Below are 18,145 nucleotides of genomic sequence, written 5' to 3'. Positions count from 1 at the left end.
CAGGGTTGACAGGATGTTGAAGACCCAGTGCACAAGGTTGGAGAAAAACTTAAGTTAGTGGTGGCCAGGCAGTGGCACACCTGGTTAAGCATACATAGTACTAAGCACTACTGGGTTCAAGCCCCTGGCTCCCCACCTACAGGGGGGGATACTCACAAGTGGTAAAACAGGGAACCAGGTCTCTCTTTCCCTCTCTCTTTCTCTCTCTCTCTCTCTCTTTCTCTCTCTCTCTCTCTCTCTTCTTCCCCCCCTCAATGTCTCTCTTTCCTAGCCAATAAAATGGGAAGAAAAATGGCCACCAGAAGTGGTAGATTCACAGTGCTGGCACCGAGCCCCAGAGATAATCCTGGAAAGAAAAAGAAAAAAAAAAAAGAAAAACTCAAGTTGGTGATGGGAGTGGTGTGCAGACACCTGTCATGGGGAGAAGAGAAATTATGCCTGTGTGTTAGCAACTGTCCTGTAAGCCATTAAGCCTGATACAATAATTAAGGAAAATATCAAGAATCCACAGCACAGCTTCCTTTAGTTTTGTGAGGCCAGGGTTTGAGGCTGTATGGTGCACACAGTGAAGAGTTGCAGCTGTTATTTCCCTTCTCATGCATCTCCACCCCATCTCTAGAAGCCACCCTAAGAATGAATTGTCTTGGGATGCGTGGTGGGTCCCAATGTAAGGCCAGGCTTCCATTGTGGGCAGGAGAGTGGAGCTGAGTGGGGTTGTCCTCTGTGAGGACCTGTCTCGGAACTCATGGTTTGTGGTGTCTTGTTCTGTCATGACAAGGCGAGCCTAGGGGACTGCAGGGGCTATCGGGGGAACTGAGACCAATGACTATGGCTCCCTTTCTGAAGGACTCTGCATAGAATAGCGATAAGATTTCTTCCAGGTTTCCAGTATTTTCTACAGATTCATTTATTTGTTCATTCTTCTTAACGTGCTGGGTGAGCTGAATGAACTTGGCTGGGCCCCAGGAGCTGGGGTGTGGTGGGTGTGAGGGCCCCCGGTCCTGGGTGCTTTGAAGAGGAGGCCTGGTCTCTTGCATCCCTGCAGGGGAAGCTGGCTGGGAGCAAGAGAAAGCCCTTCCTGGCTGGAGGGCTTGGGGCTGGCTATCCCAGGGTTGCCCTAGGTGGTGGTGCCCGTCTGCAACCTGCACACCCTTGGTCAAGCCCAGTTGCAGCAGTGCCAACTGACACCCCTTCTCTGCCTCCCTGTGGGGAAGGGGCCAACTAAACCTGCAATGGCCATGCTCAAACATTCTCGATTTCTATAAAGGAGCTCCTTCAGAAATGTGGGTCTTTGAAGTTACCTAGGACTACTGGTTCTGTTCCTGGCAAGGGAGCAATTTGCAAACACAAGGCCTGTCCAGAATCTAGCTAGATTCAAAGAGGCCTCTGTCCCTCCCAAACCCAGGACTGCTGCTTTCCCAGTCCCCATGGGGTGTGACTCTGGGGACCTCTCCTCCTTGATTGCAGGGAAGGGGATCTAGGGAGGCCAGAAGAGGTGGACCACAAGGCACTGGCCAAGGACCTTAGTAGGGATGTGACAAAATAACCAAGACAGGCTTGTCTGGGAAGAATAAGGCAGGAAGCTCTGGGGAGGGTGTTTCCACCCAGGCTGGGGCAGGCTGCAGGTGAGGAAGTGGCGGGGGGCAGGGGGAGTTTCCTGCACCCTGATATATGCCTTAGGGCAGTTGCTCAGAGTAACAGAGATGCTCTCTCCTTGCCCCATGTCCTGTTATCACTGTGCAGCTGGGGACAGCACTGTGCAGTGCAAGACAGTCATCCCCTTGCAGGTAAGAGTCTCCCACCCTTGCAGGATGGGGGTAGGGATGGGGACAAAAGTGCTATCCAACAGGCAGAGAAACAAACATTCCAAGGAGTCCACAGTCTTTCTTCACTCTTTACTATGTAAAAATAAACTCAACAATTCATGTCATTTCAGCAAGAAAAAGGAAAAAGAAGGAAAGAAAGAACAAGAAAAAGAAAGCAGAAGACCAGTAGAAATAGTGCATTTCCAGAACCGCTGATGGGAAGTGGCAGGTCCCATGGTTTGTTGACCCATTTGATACCCAAAAGGCTGCAGATCATATGAAAAATGTACAGCTTTGGTTAGCAAATAATGAAAAAGTAGATACATCGATTTTTCTTTCATATTATACAATATATACATTTAACAATATCAACCATAGGGGGTCTGCTATTTTTCTTTTTTGGCAAATAAGACAAAATTGGGACTCTCTAAGTGTTGGGCTTTTGTTTCTCCTCAATGACTTGTTTTCCTTTCAACAAATGGCATAAGTCCACCATGCATGGAAGTTGTACATTTCTTGGCATCAGTTTAATATTTTACACACTGCATTTTTTAAAGAGATGAAACCAGGATTGCTTCAAGCCAGGTTTTGGTTGCCATAAGATTATAAAAAGAATTCTTTCCTCTGAATGCTGATAATCCCTAACCCTAGCATCTGCTTTCTAGTGTCCAATCCTCAATTCATTCCACTCAACAAGTCAAGCTTCTAGACAGAGGGGCCACCACAAGTGACCGTCGGTGTCCTGGTCCCCACATGCCTATGAGAGCAGGTGGCTCCCCTGCTTGTGGAGCCCAGTGAAATGGATCACCCTCTGCCAGCTTCCTCCACCTCTTCTCTGCCTGCCAGACACCCCCTTGATCTCAGGTCCCAGGGCTGGTGACAAAGTGATTTTTGCAGTCTTAGAAAAGAAACTGGGGAAATCTACAAAAGGAAAAGAAAGCATACAAAAATGTATTTCTCTCTTTCAAAATACATGCTTTCAGTCCTTCATTTTTTGGCAGAGCCTGAAAGTTATTATTTTTTTCCCAAGGGAGATAGAAGTTGGATTGATTTATAGGTTTGTCCTTTTTCTTCCATAAAAATACTCTTGTGTGGTAATAAACTTTGTCTTCTACAGTAAGAGAAATAATACTGTGGTATCAAAAGCAAGAAGGCTTCGATTCCAGTGGGCTCTGTGCCCCCACCCCCTACCCGAAGGTCCCAGGGAGCACTCTCACCTCAGGCGCCTGGGAGTGGGGGGGGGGGGGACTGTGGGACACCAGCTCAGCAAAAAGCAAACACTGTCTCCACAGTGCTTTTGTATCTTCCTATTTTATAAAATGGCTTACCTGAGATAGGCATGTAGTATTCAGTGCAAGAGGGAACATCAGTCAGATTAAGGGGTAGATGGGAACTATGTGGATTCAACTTGTGGCTGTGTCATCTACCTTTCTGGGGCCAGCCAAGTGCCAAGAGGGAGCACAGTGAGGGTGTCGGGGGCTTGGCACGGGTCCCAGATGGAGGCAGGGAGGGAGCTAAGTGTGGCACCGTGGGTGCGACAGGATAGGGGGACTAGAAAGGGACTAAGCATCTGGGGGTTGCTCTGCCCAGGCAGAGGATGGCTTGTGGTCCTGAACGGACAGTTCCCACCATGCCTTGGGGTGCAGGTGGTCGGGTCCGTAGATTGGCAGGGCCAGTGGGAGGTGCTATGGGGAGAGCACCCGGCTTGCTCCTAGATGGCTGAAGTGAGGGGTGTGGGGGCTCTGCTTGGGTGACTCCAAGCTCTCACTCTTTCCCAAGCATGGGTATAGTTCAGGCTCGTCCTCAACCTGTGCATGAAAAAGACTTCCTGGTATGTTTGGGGAGCAGGGAGGGGAAGAGGGAAAGCGATCTTTCTAGACCTCCTCCTCTCACACCCTAGGCTTGCTCGCCCGGTCATTTTGTTTGTTTGTTTTTGTTTTCAGTAGCTACACAGATGGTCACAGAACAACGGGTGGCACTTGGCACACGACACAGAACCGGAGAAGTCCATGCAGGCAAGGGGGAGGGGACATACATCGACTGAAGGAGCAAGGGACAGGCCACCCTGAAGAACATGCAAACACAGAAGGTCCCTGCAGATCCAAAGATGCCACAATCCCACTGGCTTAGACAAAACACAATGACCTCAAGGGGGGAAACCATGGAGGAGCCACAGCTCCAGGAAAGGTGCCAGGACTGCACCCTCTGGAGAAGAGTGACTCGAGGCCCATGGCAGCCCACACAGACACCAACACAGAGACACCAACACAGACACAAACAGATGCACTAGGTTTCTGACACAACGTGGGCCTGTGCTTAAGGAGACAGGTGGCCCCTGGAAGGAACAGAACACAGAGCACCTGCTCCCTCAGAAGAGATGCCTGCAGCTGTGGTTGAGCCAGGCAGTGCAGTGAAATTTCTAGAAAAACTCACCAGCCATTTCCTAATCAGACGCCTGGTGATAAGAGTCCAGGGTGGCATCGGGGGCATGTGGTCCCCAGATGGTGCAACAAAGCAGGGAGCTCACTGTACCCTGGGCATGATACGTGTACACACACACACATACACACACACACACACACACACACACATGCGTGCGCACACACACCCCTCCCCTCCTTGGAAGAACAAGAAGGAAACATGCATGCTTTTCATGGGGCAGGGAGGGGGCAACAGGAATCACAGGCTGGTGGGGTCTCCGTGTCACCTGCTGGTGACAGGCTAGGGGCTGCTGTGGGGCTGGAGCCCTATAAGTTGGGGACAAGGATGGCTAGCCACACACTGTGGGAGGTCTCCGGAGGTCCTGCCCCCATGGAGGATTGCAGCTGAGCTGCCCTACCTGGGCCCCAGGGTGCTGGGGAGAACATTACAATTCACTGTCACCCTTGGGGGTGGAGGGACTTTCTATTCAGTCTCAGAGGCCCTAAGTGGCTGAGTCTCCACCAGATATGAGTGTCTTTATCTACAAGGGTCTCCCACTGCCAGAGGCAAGAGGGAAGAAGCCCTGAGGTGCCGGCTATGGATGGCACACCCCTCCATTTCCCAGCAGTGTCACCAGGTGGCAGGGCTGCCAGCCAGATACAAACTGGCAAAACTTAATCTGTCTCCCAAGTGCAGAGCTGCCCACAGATGCCAAGGGTCTGGCTGGGTACGGGGGGGTGGTTGCGAGGCAGTCTGCCCACCTCCCTCTTCTGCCTGGCAGCCTCCTCCCCTCCATCCCAGAACACTGCAGGCCTCCAGAAAGAATTACCTTCTAGCTAAGCAGAATCTCCCCTGGCCATGGAGAAACCACTAGAGATGTTTGTTTTCCCAGACCAGAGAGCTGTCACTCTGCAAAAAGCCGGTGAACACAGACAAACATAAGTATGCAGGTGCAGAGGGAGCTGTAGCAGCCCCAGGCACAGGAAGCAGGCAGAGTTGACACCCAACCAGTCCTGGGAATCCCCAAAGCCTCAGAGGGCAGGGAGGAGGCACTCACACCCTGTTCTGAGAGAAGTGGTCCCTGGGCACACACAGATACACTTGCATCCTCACACTGACTTCTTAGTGTTCACAGCCAGACAGACAGGCACACCCGGAGAACCCAGTGGGCTCCTGGGGGCAGCTGAGATGGAGGTGGCCAGAACCTGGCTGTGTGTGAGCGAGCTGGGGGGAAGGTCAGAAGGGGTGAGCTGGAGTCATTCCAGGGGCGAAGGGGAGGACAGATAGACGGGTCATCACCACACAAAAGAGGGGAAGGTGGCTGAGGGTCCAGGGCCTCAGTTGATCTGGCGACAGGCCTCGAATGTCCACTTGGTGGCACCTCCAAAGATCTCGATGTGGTTTTCAGCCCAGGCGATGACGTTGCCCGATAGGGCCTTGGTGCTGCAGGTGGCCAGGTTATACACCTCCCCCGGGGTCAGCTTGCGGTCCCAGATGTTGAAATGGGCCAGTTCGCCCACAAATGCTTGTGTGGCATCAAACCCGCCACCCAGAGTGTCCTTGGGGAGAAAGCAAGGGTGAGGGTAGTGGGGGCGGGTGGACGGGCTCTGTCTGGCTCTCTCCACAGGGCACCGCTTTGTCTCCCCACTCCCAGGGAGCCCAGGAAAGAAAAACTGTGGGCCACCTCTGCCCTGCAGCCCCATCTCTCCTGGGGGCACCTGGGCTCAGCCCTTTCCTTATAGCCTGTCCCTGGGCCAGTGAGTGAGGGGACAGCTGGGAGTGTGGATGGACAAGTGTGGGAGCAGGCCTGTGGGGGACATCCAATCCCCTGATTTGAGTCAAGGAGCTCAGCTGCCACTCTGCTAGCATCAGCTGCCAGTGAGAGCAGGAGTGCCAGGACAATGTACCCCCCCACCAGACTCCCCTGCACCCAACCCCCAGGTGCGCACAGGCCAGTTCCAGGAAATAAATTATGCATTGAGCAGGGAAGAACCGGACTCCAGTGCCAAAGGGAACATTGCCGCAGCTCCTGAAATGTCTGGATCTCCTGAGTCAGCCCTCCTCCAAAGAGGCCCCTCAGCCCCCCTCCCCCCAAGCCAGCCCACCTCCCTGAAGCACCCGCCACACCCCTCCACCAGTACCTGTTCCTGGCCCAGCACCAGCACCCCTTGGGGTTTGATGGGGTGATAGGGCGCCAGGTTCTCGCCATTGCCACCCTGGGTGCCATCCTGGTAGGCTTCCCAGACCCCATCCCGGGTGGTCCAGGTGATGCAGATGTGGTGCCACTTGCCATCATTGATGATAAAGGGCAGCTTGGCCACCTGGGAGGAACATGAATGGTCCCGGGCTCAGCCCTTCCTCTTAGACAACCTGCTGGGTGCTATCACCAGCTGCCCCCCCCCCCAGCTCCCTAGCATAGCCCCTCGACCCCGTACAGGGGAGGAGATAGGAAGTGGTACAGGACTGATGCTCTGTCAAGGTGAAGGCATGCTCCTCCCTCCCCATCTTGCTCCATAATGGAGAGGGGCATCCCCAGGGTCTGCCTTCCAGGTCCAATGGCCCCTCACAAGAATCTGAGAGCTGCCACCTGACACCTTACTTCTCCAGCTCAGACCTGCCTCTCCTCCATCTTCATAGGGTAGGCATAAGTGGGGGTGTGCAGGAGCCCTCACAATCTTTGAACTGGTGGGGCAAAGGGACCAATGTAGCAAGATTCCAATTCCCAGCTGGCTACCCAAATACTTGCCACTCAGCTTGGCACAGACAGGGATTGTGGAAGCTGGGGAGCTAGGCTGAAGGTGGGGCAGGTTTGGGGGACAGGCTGCCTCTCCTGAAGGGTTGCAGCCTGACAGCCCTTGTGTCAACTCCCACTTCCCCCACTCAGGAGGCCTTTTCCTGGGAGAGAAGTAGCTCCTATCCCAACAGCCCCCCATACTATGTTTTTCTATCTCCAACCCCTGCCCTTACCAGGCGCCCCTTGGGGATAGGGGCCTAGCACCATGCACAGATGTGAGTCCTCGGCCCCAAGCCCTGGGGTCCCAGGGGCACCTTACCTTGTCATTGATGAGGATCTCCATGGGGCTGGGGTCCCAGGGGCACCTTACCTTGTCATTGATGAGGATCTCCATGGGGTTGTTACCCCACTCAATGAGCACCAGTTCATTGGCCTGGCCAGGCACGGCATAAGAGAAGGGTGTGCCAACGCCGGGTGCTGCACTGGACTTGAGCCACATGCACACGGTGAAAGCATACATCTCAGGCAGGCTCTTCTTCACCTTAGCATACATGTAGTTGGTACGTAGCGGGAAGGTGAGCTGGAACTTGTCCCCGGGGCGATTGTCCTTCTGGCCTAGGTGGACAGGGCACATGGTCCTGGCTGCTGAGCCTTGAATAAGGGCCCAGGCTTTGGTGGGGACAGAGCTCAAGTCTCTCCACCTCAGGGGTGGAGAAGGGAGGTCAAGGACTTTGTCTTGGGGCACAAGGCAGGACAAAAGCACTGAGCCCAGGTCCCTGCAGGCCAGCAGTGCCCCAGGGATGCTGGGGCTGGGGGAAGTGGACAGAGCATGGTGGGCTGGGAGAGCCAAAGCTGGGCAGAAAAGAGGAGGGGGGAATCTCTTTTCCTCTCTGGAAAAGACCAACCCCTCTCAGCAGCCTCTTCAAACATCAGACCTTATGGTGAGGCTGCTGGCTGCTGACCAGGGGCTGATCACAGCCACACTCCCCTCTTGGGTCCTCATCAAGACAGGCCTCTGGTCCTTTGTCACTCAACCAAGCCAGGAAACTGGCAGCAGGGACCACCTACTCTCTGAAACCCTCACAGCCCTCTAAGCAGTTTTTCTTACAATCCTACTGGGGAAGGGTGCCACAAGGCATCACTGGAGGTGACAGCTCAGAGAAGAAGCCACACATTATTCCTAGGGTGAGATCTATCTGGCCTACACCATTTCTGTGGAACACTGTCCCACCAGCTCTCATCACACACACACACACACACACACACATACACACATACATACACACACACAGATACACACACACACAAACACACACACACACACACACCAGTCCTGGGCACCGGCACTGAGCCTGAGGGGGGGGCGGCACATACCTGCCAATTCCCAAGTGACCCGGGGCCTTAGTACAACACTACACCAGACCCTCCAAACCATAGAAGGTGTGGGCCAGCCAACCCCTGCAAGCCTGGACTCAGGGAGCATAGCAGGAAGCTCTCTCTTTGCCCATTCCTCCCTGTACCAACCCCCCCACCTCCCCCAAACCTCCCCCCTTTCCCCTCCCCCACCTCCCTGTCCCTCCTCCTGAACTGTTGTTCAGTTACATAATGCGCCTTAAGATGGCACTGTTTAAATCCATCCGGAACATTTTGCAGTCAGAGAAGGGTCACATGACCCTGCTCCAAGCTGTGAGCTGCTCCCCCCACCCCTGCCTCCTCCCCCCTTTTACAACCTTGTTTGATTTCTGAGACTTGCAGGACTAAGCCACCTGAGCTCACCAGTCACCCCGGGGCGCCAGCTGTGCCACCCGAGTGGTGACCCAGGGAACCACAGGACTCAAGGTGTCCGGATTTGGGGCACTCAGGAAAAAAAAAAAGGTCTTGAGGCTTGGTGGGAGAATGGGGGAGGGCAGAGATTCCCGGAGGACACCAGGGATGCTGGGAGAAGCCTGATGAAAGCAGCCCAGGGTCCAAAGCTTCAGGGGACTGGAGGACACAGCCCAGTCGGAGCTCAGCGGGGCCTGCATGTGTGTGTGTGGGGGGGGGGCAGGTTGGTGGTAGAGGGTCGGACTAGAGCCTGTTCTCCTGGCCGGGAGGGCTGGGACAGCCACCACTACAGCGCAAAGTTACTGAAGATTAAACAGACCAGACTTAGAAAAGTCTTGCACCCAGTGACTGTGGCTGGAGGTGGGGGGCAGAGACAGACGGATAGACACACACCAGGCACCCTCCTCTTTGCTTGGCTCTTTCCAGTACACCCAATCCTAGCCAGGAACTCCACTGGACACTCAGATCCTGGGGTGGGGAGAGACGCTGGAGCGGGGCTGGGAAGGCCGAGAAGGGCGGGGGCGGTGAGGTCCAGTGTGGGGGTGGGGGGGACGCCTCCCCCCTCCTCCAGCCCTACCTTTCTCCAGCTCGCTTATTCGCTGGTGCAGGGAGGTCAGGGCGCTCTCGATCTTCAGCCGCTCCTCGGTATCGTTGCGGGGCCCCCCCTTGCCCTCCTCCAGGGTGTTCACCCGGGACAGCACCTGCCTCTCCAGGTCATCTATCTTGCTCTGGAGCAGGTCCTTGAGGCTGTTGGTCTGGCTGGATGAGTTGAGGCGGCTGTACTGCTGCGGGGGAAGCGCGGGGGGGGGGGCGGAGTTAAGGGCAGCAGGGACCGAGGGGCGCGGGAGGGCGCAAGGCTACTGCGGGGGCTGCCCGGCGGGGTCCCGCGCTGGCTGGGGCAGGGGCGGGGGCAGGGACGGGGGTCAGGCGCGGGGAGGGGGAGGGGTGCTGGGGGGCGTTGGAGGGGCGCGCGGACCTCGAGGTTCTCCAGGCGGGTCTTGAGCGACTGCAAAGTTTGTCCGAGTTGGCTGAGCGTCTCGGCGGCTGGGGTACGGGACAGGTCGCCCATGGTGTTCTTGCCTGAGCTGGCCTGCTTGCGGCCGCCGCCCGCGTCCAGCGTGCCTTGGCTCTCGCAGCGACCCAGCTTGGTGGTCAGCTCGCGGATGGTCTCTTTCTGACTGAGGATGGTCTCCTTCTGCTGCAGCACCGTCTCTCGGAGCTGCAGCACGTTGGTCCGGAGCTCATCCGCTCCGCCGGCCGCCACGGCCGCCCCGCACATGTCGGCGTCCGCCGGCACCGAGGTGCAGATGAAGCGCGTGGGCCCGAAGTCTGCGGCCGCGCCGCCCAGCAGCCACAGAGCGAGCAGCGCACAGGTGCGAGCCGGCATGGTGGCGGGCGGGCTCCGGGCGGGCGCGGGTGGTGGCGAACTCAACCGCCCGTGTCGCCGTCCGGCCCCCACTGCCGCCTGCGCCGCCAGCCCGCGCCTTTTATGCGCTGCGGGAGGGGCCGGGCGCCCGACGTCAGCGGGGGAGGAATTCCGCGCACACTGCCCGCGGCCCGCGGGGGTCGCAGCTCAGGGTGGGGGCCGCCTTCTCCCAGCAGCCCCAGTCTCCGCTTTCCCCAAACCCTCTGGGTGCTGGGAGGGGTTGCTCCCGGGGGCGTGGCGGGGGCGGCGCGGGGGCGGGCCGCAGCCTGGGGTAGGCCACCTGTGAGGTATCCGCTTCTCCCACTGAGCTGTGGCGACCGGCGTCCCCAAGAGACATTAGCTTCCACTAGTCCGCCACACCCAGGGAGGGGGTAGTTTAAACACCGGCGGGGTCCCTGAGGACCCGAATTCTCGCCACTGATGCCCGGGGGTTGGGGGGACGGAGAGCCAATCCCGGAAACCGCGAAGTCCCAAGAGGTGGTGGCCTTCGCCGCTCCAAGCGCCTTAGATGAGACCACTAACTACGCCAAGGTCTGAAGCATCCCGCTTTCTCGCCCCTCCCCCGCCCTAGCGCAGGGGTGTACAGCCCCATCCGAGCTGAGCTGATAGTGCTTCTCAGAGGCATGTTGGAAGAAGCTTCCCTGACTGTGGAGCACCCGGATTTCTGAGCTGACTGGGGAGGGGCAATTCCTAGCCTCTGAGGGGCCGGTGTAGGGCGCCCCACGTGTCATTGTGTGTGATTGTCTATGTGTGTCTGTTCCTGTGTGTCCATGCATGTCTGGCTCTCTTTGGTGTGTGCAGATCTGTATGTGCATGTCTAAGCGCATGTCAGTGTGTGTACGTGTAGGTGTGTGTTTCTGTGTCTGTGTGTCGTGTGTCTGTGTGCTTGTGTGTCCAAGTGTGCATCTTTGCGTGCTGGATTCAGCACCTCTCTTCCCCAGCTTCCCCCATTTCCAAGTCGCCCCTGGAAGGGTTTGGGGTTCTGGGGGTGGGGGCTGCTGTGCCTCCTCACCATGAGGCACTTTGCTCCTAGACACCCCCCCCCAGGAGCAGTGGGCCACCCCAGAGTGGTCCGAACCCAGAGTGCTCAGGAGCCCCCCACTCCCACCTCCAGCGCTCAAGTACAGCTGGGAGCGCGGGTTCCAGGTGTCCAGGTCAGGCTCAAGAGACAATGTGACCGACTGTTGGGGCGGCTTTCTGACACCCCCCCCACACACACACACCCCTTCATTCCAGGGCCTCTTGCTGTTCTACGGTGGGAGGGGTAAGGGGGGCACCATCGGCAGAGACCCCTAGGTCACCACAGCAGCTCTAGACTCTGGGGGCCGGGCTCTAATCCCCGGTGAGAGAGAATCCGGTTGAGACTTCCGCGGAACCCCTCTCAGCCCCTCCTACTTACCTCCCCCTCCGGCCCCCAGCCGCCTCCCCGGGTCCCCAGGTCCCGCCTCTAACCTTCCCGCTAGTCGCACCCCACTTCCAGGCGCCAGAGGGACCCAGCGGCCCGCACTCCTGCCCTGGGCTGGGCGCCTGGGGGGGTCACTGAGAGGTGCATACTGGATCCCCACGTGGGGGTCTCCAGGCGCGCAACAGGCCAAGACGCGACCCGGAGGAATCCCTTCCGCACCGCCTCCAACTCCCACCCCAGAGCAGATGCGGGATCTTCCCAAGCCCGGGGTGCCACGCTCCAACCTCGGGAGTCAGTCTTAAGGGGAAGGGGGCCGAGGCTCCGGGAGGCAGGAACACCGCCCAGGCGATGGTTGGGGGGGGGGGGGCGGCAGCGGTCGCCTTTGCTGAGTCTGCAAGAAGGCTCCCCCACTTCCCGGGTGCAGACCCTGCAATCGCGCTTCCACTGAGGGGCGGGGGAGGGCAGCACAGGAGCCCCGGGGACCTTCTGGCTGGGGCTGCAGTGACACCTCGGCGACACCCAGTCTGGATCCCAGAACCGCCAGCGGGAGGGGGGCGGGCAGAAAGCTCCGTTACTGACATCTGGATCTGGGGGGGGGGGACCCGCGGGACACCGGTCCCAGCCCCAGTCCCAGGAGTACAACAGATGCAATGAGGGGGGAGGGCGCCAGGCAAGGGCAGGAGACCAAGACATGAGCAGGCGCCTGCTATCTCTGCTCATAAGGCCATTTATTTAACTCCGGGTTTGTATGATTTAAATTTTAATGAATGACTGTGTGGAGCAGTCAGCCTGCAGATTCCTGAAAACCAGAAGCGTTCAGCCTGCACCAGCTCAGCACTTGTGTGTGTATGTGGGGGGGGGGGGGCAGTCTGCTCCTCCTAGAAGGAGGGTGTGTTGTGGAGCAAGAAGCTAAAGGTAGCTAGGGGCCTAAGCCCCCTCGGTGGGGGCTTGGGATCAGTGTTGTGAGGACAGAGCCTACTGAGAGGGCTTTCCCTGAAGACAGTGGAACTCTGTGGGGAAGCACCTTGGCCTATGCTATGCCCAGGAACCCCATCCATCCTCATGCCCCAGTCAGTCAAGTGCAGAGGCCATGAGCCAGCCTGGGATCCTGTCTGGCACACAGTAGAGGGGCAGGGGGCTGGGGGGCTAGGCTAGGGAGGATCTGGGGGTGTGTGTGGAGCCCACCACCCACGTGACTAAGCCCATCCAGTAAGAGCCCTTCTGCCTTCTGAAGCTGCTGTCTCTGTAGGGGGGAGGCAGGAGGGCAGCAGGGGCAGGGAAGCTTTCTCTGATGATGCTGGAATGTGGTGGGCAGGGGGCAGGGTGCAGGAGGGAGGGCATTTTCCCTCACTGATGGATGCTGGAATAAGGTGGGAAGGGAGGAGGGTGTTTCCTTCCATCCTGATGCTGCTTCCAAATGGGGGTGGGGGTTGAGGGTCACGGAGGAGGGGTGGGGTTGAGGTCACTGTGGGTGGTGTCAGGCTCTTCATGGGGTGTGGGGTTGTTGCAGCCATAGGTGGCCCCAGAGCTGAGGACATATGCTTCCTCTGCCACCAGGAGAGAGGCCACATGGGCTGTCAGGATAGAGCAGGTGGTGGAACCCTCTATGCCAGCTGCCTCTGAGCCCCGCAGTGGGCCTGCGGTCACCTTAGAGCAGTAACCCCTCAGGGCTCAGACCCTCCACTGGTACAGCCACTCTGATGTGACAGGGGACTGGTTTCACCCACCTAGATCTTCAGGACTGTCACTCTGTCATCTTTTCTCTCTCTCTTTTTTTTTCTGCCACCACAGCTACCACTGGGGCTCAGTTCCTTCATGACTCTACCATCCCAAGTGGTAACTTTTTGATAGAGAAAGAGATGGAGGGAGAAAAACACCTGCAACACTGTTCCACTACTGGTGAAACTCCCCCCACCCCCCTCACACACACACACACACAGGTAGTGATGAGGACTATTACCTCCTTGGACATAGCTTTCCAAAGCCATTCCCTTGTCCACTCCCTTGTCCATCCCTTGGCCACATTTTCTGGCTGGCCATTGTGTCTCGACAGACAAGGGGGTGGGCCTGTGGTAGGAATCTTACACACACAGGCACAAATTACATGTACATGCATGCCAACACAGAGACTGTACACTGTACAACACACATTTGTTGAACCCAGGGCTGGGCCTGCAGCACTATCCCACTGCTCATGAAACTTCCTCCTTGCGGGTGGGGACTGGGAGCTTGAATCTGTGTCTTTGTACTCTACCTTGTGTGTCACTGCCTGGCACCAGGGTGGAAGGGTTCTTTCATCTTTGTGGAGTCAGGTCCCAAAGAGAGGCAGTAGGGGTGAGGGCTGCATGCATTGCAGGATGGAAACCTGCAAACCAGGAAGAGCCACAGCTTCAACCTGTGAAGTAGGCTTCTCAAGAGGGAGCAGTTGGGGGTGCAGTGGACATATTGGGTGTCCCCACTTCCTGCTTCTAGAAGGACATTTGCAATGGGAGCCAAGGGAGAGGGGTGGATCTGAGAACATCTAGGAGAATCAATTGTCAGGACAAAGGAGAGAAGCAGAAGAAGGAACCTGAGAAGATTCCAGACTCTTCCAGTTTGGAATGAGGGGGTGCTGCTGTTGCCTGCTGAGATGAGGGAGTCAGAGGGTGGAGGGAAGAAGAGGGTTGCTCCCAGAAGCATGCATTCACTCCAGGACATGCCTCCTTGGCAGTGAACAGCGGGCAGTTGAGGGGTGAGACAGAAGCAATGAGGTCTGAGGCCTTGACCCTGAATCCAGCACTTGACTGGATTGTGTGCTGTGGTCCAGAGAGCTGAACAGATCCCCCTGGGGGGGGGGGGGGTCCTGGGTCTGGGATGAGGTGACAGCTGATGAGGGAAGGTAGGGAGAATCTTCAAGGGTGCTAGAGTCACAGCTCAGTCAATCCAGAAACCATCAGACCAAGGAGGAAATGCAGGAGAGGCAGAGAAGAGATCTGCAGACTCCAGGATTCAGAAGCTGTTGTGTTCAGGCTGCTAGGCTTTATTTTTAAATACTTTATTTATTCATTTATTTATTTTTATTGGATAGAGACAGAGAAAATGAGAGGGTGGAGGAGATAGAGAGGGAAAGTGAGGTACCTGAAGCCTTGCTTCACCATTCTGAAAGTTTCCACCCTGCAGGAGGGGGTCGGGGGCTTGAACCTGGGTCCTTTCACATTGTAGCATATTCATTCAGCTGATTGTGCCACTGATCAGCTTCTACCTGTGGATTTAAAAAACTGAGTATTATTTTTGTTTATTTATTGAATAAAGACTGTCAGAAATCAAGAGAAGGGGGTGGTGGAGTCCCCTTGTGGATGGGAATTGGGAGCTCAAACCCAGGTTCTTATGCATTGTAACATATGTGCTCAACCAGATGTGCCACCATCTAGCCCCTCTACCTCTGGATTTTACACAGGTGACTATGAGTACTGATAGCCTCTGACACAGTACTCTTGCTCAGTCTCCTGCCACTTCCATCATATGAGTGCTCCCCATCAGTCTGCCTCCACCCACCCAGTGCTGGAGCCCCCATCCCAAAACCCTCCTTTGCATGCTTGGAGGTATTGGCATGAGGCTCATGCAGTGGTGCTGGCCCAAGTTCTCAGTCCTGTCAAAGTCCAGCCTGTGAAGCCATCACTCACACCTGGGGTGAGGGGGCTGGCTCCTGGATTCCGGCCCAGTGGAGGAGGCTTGAGGGGTGAACCTGTGCACCCTGGGAGCACCCCTGGGCCCAGAGGAGGGTCACAGTGCAAACAGACTCCTCCACAAGGAAGTATTGTCACATATGGTTACACTGGGAGGGTGGCATGGCAGGGGAATACCCCACCCATCTCCAGATGCTGCACCAAGCCTGTAGTGCTGTGTGTCCTATAGTTCACAGCTAAGCACAGGGGATTGGGAGCTGGCCTTTTGAGCCTCAATGCATGAGCTCCCCCCCCACCCACCCACCTCTCTGTGCAGCTGGTAAGCACCCTGTCAGAGTCTACTCCATGAACAGAATGCTCCTAGACAGCAGGACCCTGGAGTTTCCCAGTTTTTGCTTTGTTTTTATAATTGTTACCAAGGTTATCTCTGGGGCTCAGTGCCTGCATGGTGAATCCACTGCTCCCAGCTACAGTCTCTCCTGCCTTCTCCCTCCCTCCCTTATTTTATTATTATTTTTATAGAGACAGAAATTCAGAGGACAGTTGAGAGAGAGAGAGAGAGAGAGAGAGAGACCCCTGCAGCACTATTCCACCACTCCCCTGCAGGAGGGGACTGAAGACTTGAACCCCATTCTTTGTACATGGTGATGTGTGTGCTCAACTGGGTGTGCCACTCCCTGGCCCCTTCCAGAGGTTTTTTTTTTTTTAAGTTTATATTTAGAATTTTCTTGGTTTCAAGTTTCATTTCCAGGTACTTTTAAAATGTTGGCATAAATTGTGGACAGAGATAGAGAAGGAATCTGTGTGTGTCTCTGTGTGCGTGTCTCTTGTCTATCTGTCTGTATGGTGTATGTGTGTATGTGTGTGTGTGTCTATGTGTGTGTGTGTGTGTGTGTGTGTGTGTGTGTGTGTGTGTCTGTGTTTTGGTGGGAGAGAGGAAGGGAAGAAATCCTAAACCAGTCCAGTGGCTTGGAGACAAACACAGGAAGCGGTATGAGGGTAAGAGACCCTTCCTCCTGCAGGAGGTCTTAGAGTCCCCTGTCTGGGTAGGTTTGCATTTCTGGCTTATGTTCTTCTCCACATAGGGGCAGCCCAAGGTGCTGTGGGGGAACTGGACAGGAAAACGCAGGAAGTTGGTCAGAGTCTTTCTGCTATCCCATGCTATGGCCAGACCATGACTGCCTTGGTAGGACAGGCCCTGGGGCTCTGCTCACATCCCAGTAAATGGGGTAATATAATGCTCTGTGATGCCCAAAGCAGGGGAGGCACAATCCCCTGCTCCTTGTTACTCCTTTTCTATTTGTTTAGTTTTCTCCAGGGTTATCACTGGAGCCCTACCACTTCCCAAAGCCATTTATTTTTCTTATCTTCTTGATTGAGGGTGAGTGACAGAGAGAAAGAGAGCAAGGGAGAGTCACCTGGAACACTGCTCCACCACTTATAAACTTCCTTCCTGTAGGTGAAAACCCAGAGCTTGAACCAAGGTCCTTGAGCAAGTAATATGTGTGCTCTGCCTGGTGAGCCCCCACCCAGTCCCACAGGTTCTGTGTGCTGCTCATACTTTAGGGGTTCCCAGCAGGTTTGGGACAGTTGTTAATAAAGAGATGGTCACTTGGTGGCTCGGGAGTGAGGAGGCTGCCTTTGGTGCAACATCTCCCAACCCCCCTGGCCCTGCCCCTAGACACAGCCTTGCTGGCCTTTTTGTCTCCCCTTCCCTTAGGTTGGTGTGGGAAGGGGGGTTGCCCTGGTGTCCTGTGGCCTTTCCCCTCTTTCCCACTGCCCTAAACGCCCAGTAGCCACAGTGGAGGAGAAGAGAGAGGAACCTGCCCGGCCAGGTGTCACACAGGCAAAAGACAGTTCCTGCTGTGGTCCTGGTGGATGGAAGCTGGTGGATGGGCTGGGGTCCCTAGGTGCAGGCCCTGGAGCTCCAGAGCCCAGTATACCCTCTGCCTGCATCTTTGCAGCTGAGAGGGGGGCCTCCTTGCCTCCCAGCATACCCCAAGGGGGGCCAAAGGGACCTCAGGGGTCAAAGAAGTGGCACCTCCTCTTCTGTTGTCAGTGGACTCAGCTCCTGCCCAGGTAGGACCAAGTCTTCACTGAACCCAGGGAACCAGGCACCAACCCCTACCCCCAGAGGCTTCTGCAGACCCAGCTCCACCATATGTGGTGGGGGGCATTGATGAGCCTTCCAAGCCCTGGGCTGTGGGTTGGCTTTGAAGACAGGATCCACATGGGAGGACCAGGAGCCAGGAACAGCCAGCAGAGCTGGGGTTACCTTCTTCTTTTTTTATTAATGATTTATTTTATTTATTTACTAATGAGAGAGAGAGAGAGAGAGAGAGGTGCACAGCATCACTCTGGCACATGCAATGTCAGGGATTGAACTCAGGACCTCATGCTTGAAAGTTCAATACCTTACCAATACCTTATCCAGACCACTACCTTCTTTAACTAGTGCGTGTGTGTGTGTGTGTGTGTGTGTGTGTGTGTGTGTGTGTGTTACATATTCTATTTATTATATATATGCTTGTTTGAATGAGAGAGGGGGAACCAGACTGCTTGTCATAAGGTGATGCCAGGGATTGAACCTGTAGCCTCCTGGGCCTGAGGCGTGCAGGTTGGAGCTCTACCAGGCTGAGCTGTCTCCCAAGACCTGGGCTACCTTCTGGTGGCCAGTCTATGCACGACGGGGGCACTTGTGGACAGGCCCCCAGAGAACCTTGAGCCCTCATGTTGGCGTCTGTTATCTGAAGGAGGCACCTCAGCCCTGCTGGCTATTCCTTTAAGTGAGGGAGTCCTGGCTGATGGGGGTGGGGGGGCAGTGAGAGGGAAGCCCGGGCAGAAATTGCTGCATTCTGCTGCAGT

General features: G+C 56.0%; 1 protein-coding gene across 1 annotated transcript; it reads right to left on the bottom strand.

Annotated features, from left to right (window-relative positions):
- Positions 1-1,880: 1,880 nt before the first annotated feature.
- On the bottom strand, positions 1,881-10,383 carry NPTX1 (neuronal pentraxin 1). The gene is made up of 5 exons (XM_007538193.3): positions 9,761-10,383; positions 9,362-9,569; positions 7,331-7,575; positions 6,368-6,547; positions 1,881-5,785 (listed from the first exon to the last, which is right to left on the bottom strand). Exons 1-5 carry the CDS (start codon positions 10,169-10,171, stop codon positions 5,564-5,566), a joined length of 1,266 nt encoding a protein of 421 aa, XP_007538255.2. The 5' UTR covers positions 10,172-10,383; the 3' UTR covers positions 1,881-5,563.
- Positions 10,384-18,145: the final 7,762 nt, after the last annotated feature.

The sequence above is a fragment of the Erinaceus europaeus genome, chromosome 14, assembly GCF_950295315.1.
Source record: "Erinaceus europaeus chromosome 14, mEriEur2.1, whole genome shotgun sequence".
Taxonomy (NCBI): Eukaryota; Metazoa; Chordata; class Mammalia; order Eulipotyphla; family Erinaceidae; genus Erinaceus; species Erinaceus europaeus.
This window is presented reverse-complemented; position numbering and strand designations above follow the sequence as displayed.

Bases quoted from the DNA above. Each gene is read 5' to 3' on its own strand.
- NPTX1 (XM_007538193.3), bottom strand. From the start codon at position 10,171: ATGCCGGCTCGCACCTGTGCGCTGCTCGCTCTGTGGCTGCTGGGCGGC. The intron at 9,570-9,760 runs GTCCGCGCGCCC...CTTCCCCCGCAG, and splicing joins CCCGCCTGGAGAACCTCGAG to CAGTACAGCCGCCTCAACTC. The intron at 5,786-6,367 runs GTACTGGTGGAG...TTTCTCCCCAAG, and splicing joins TGGTGCTGGGCCAGGAACAG to GACACTCTGGGTGGCGGGTT.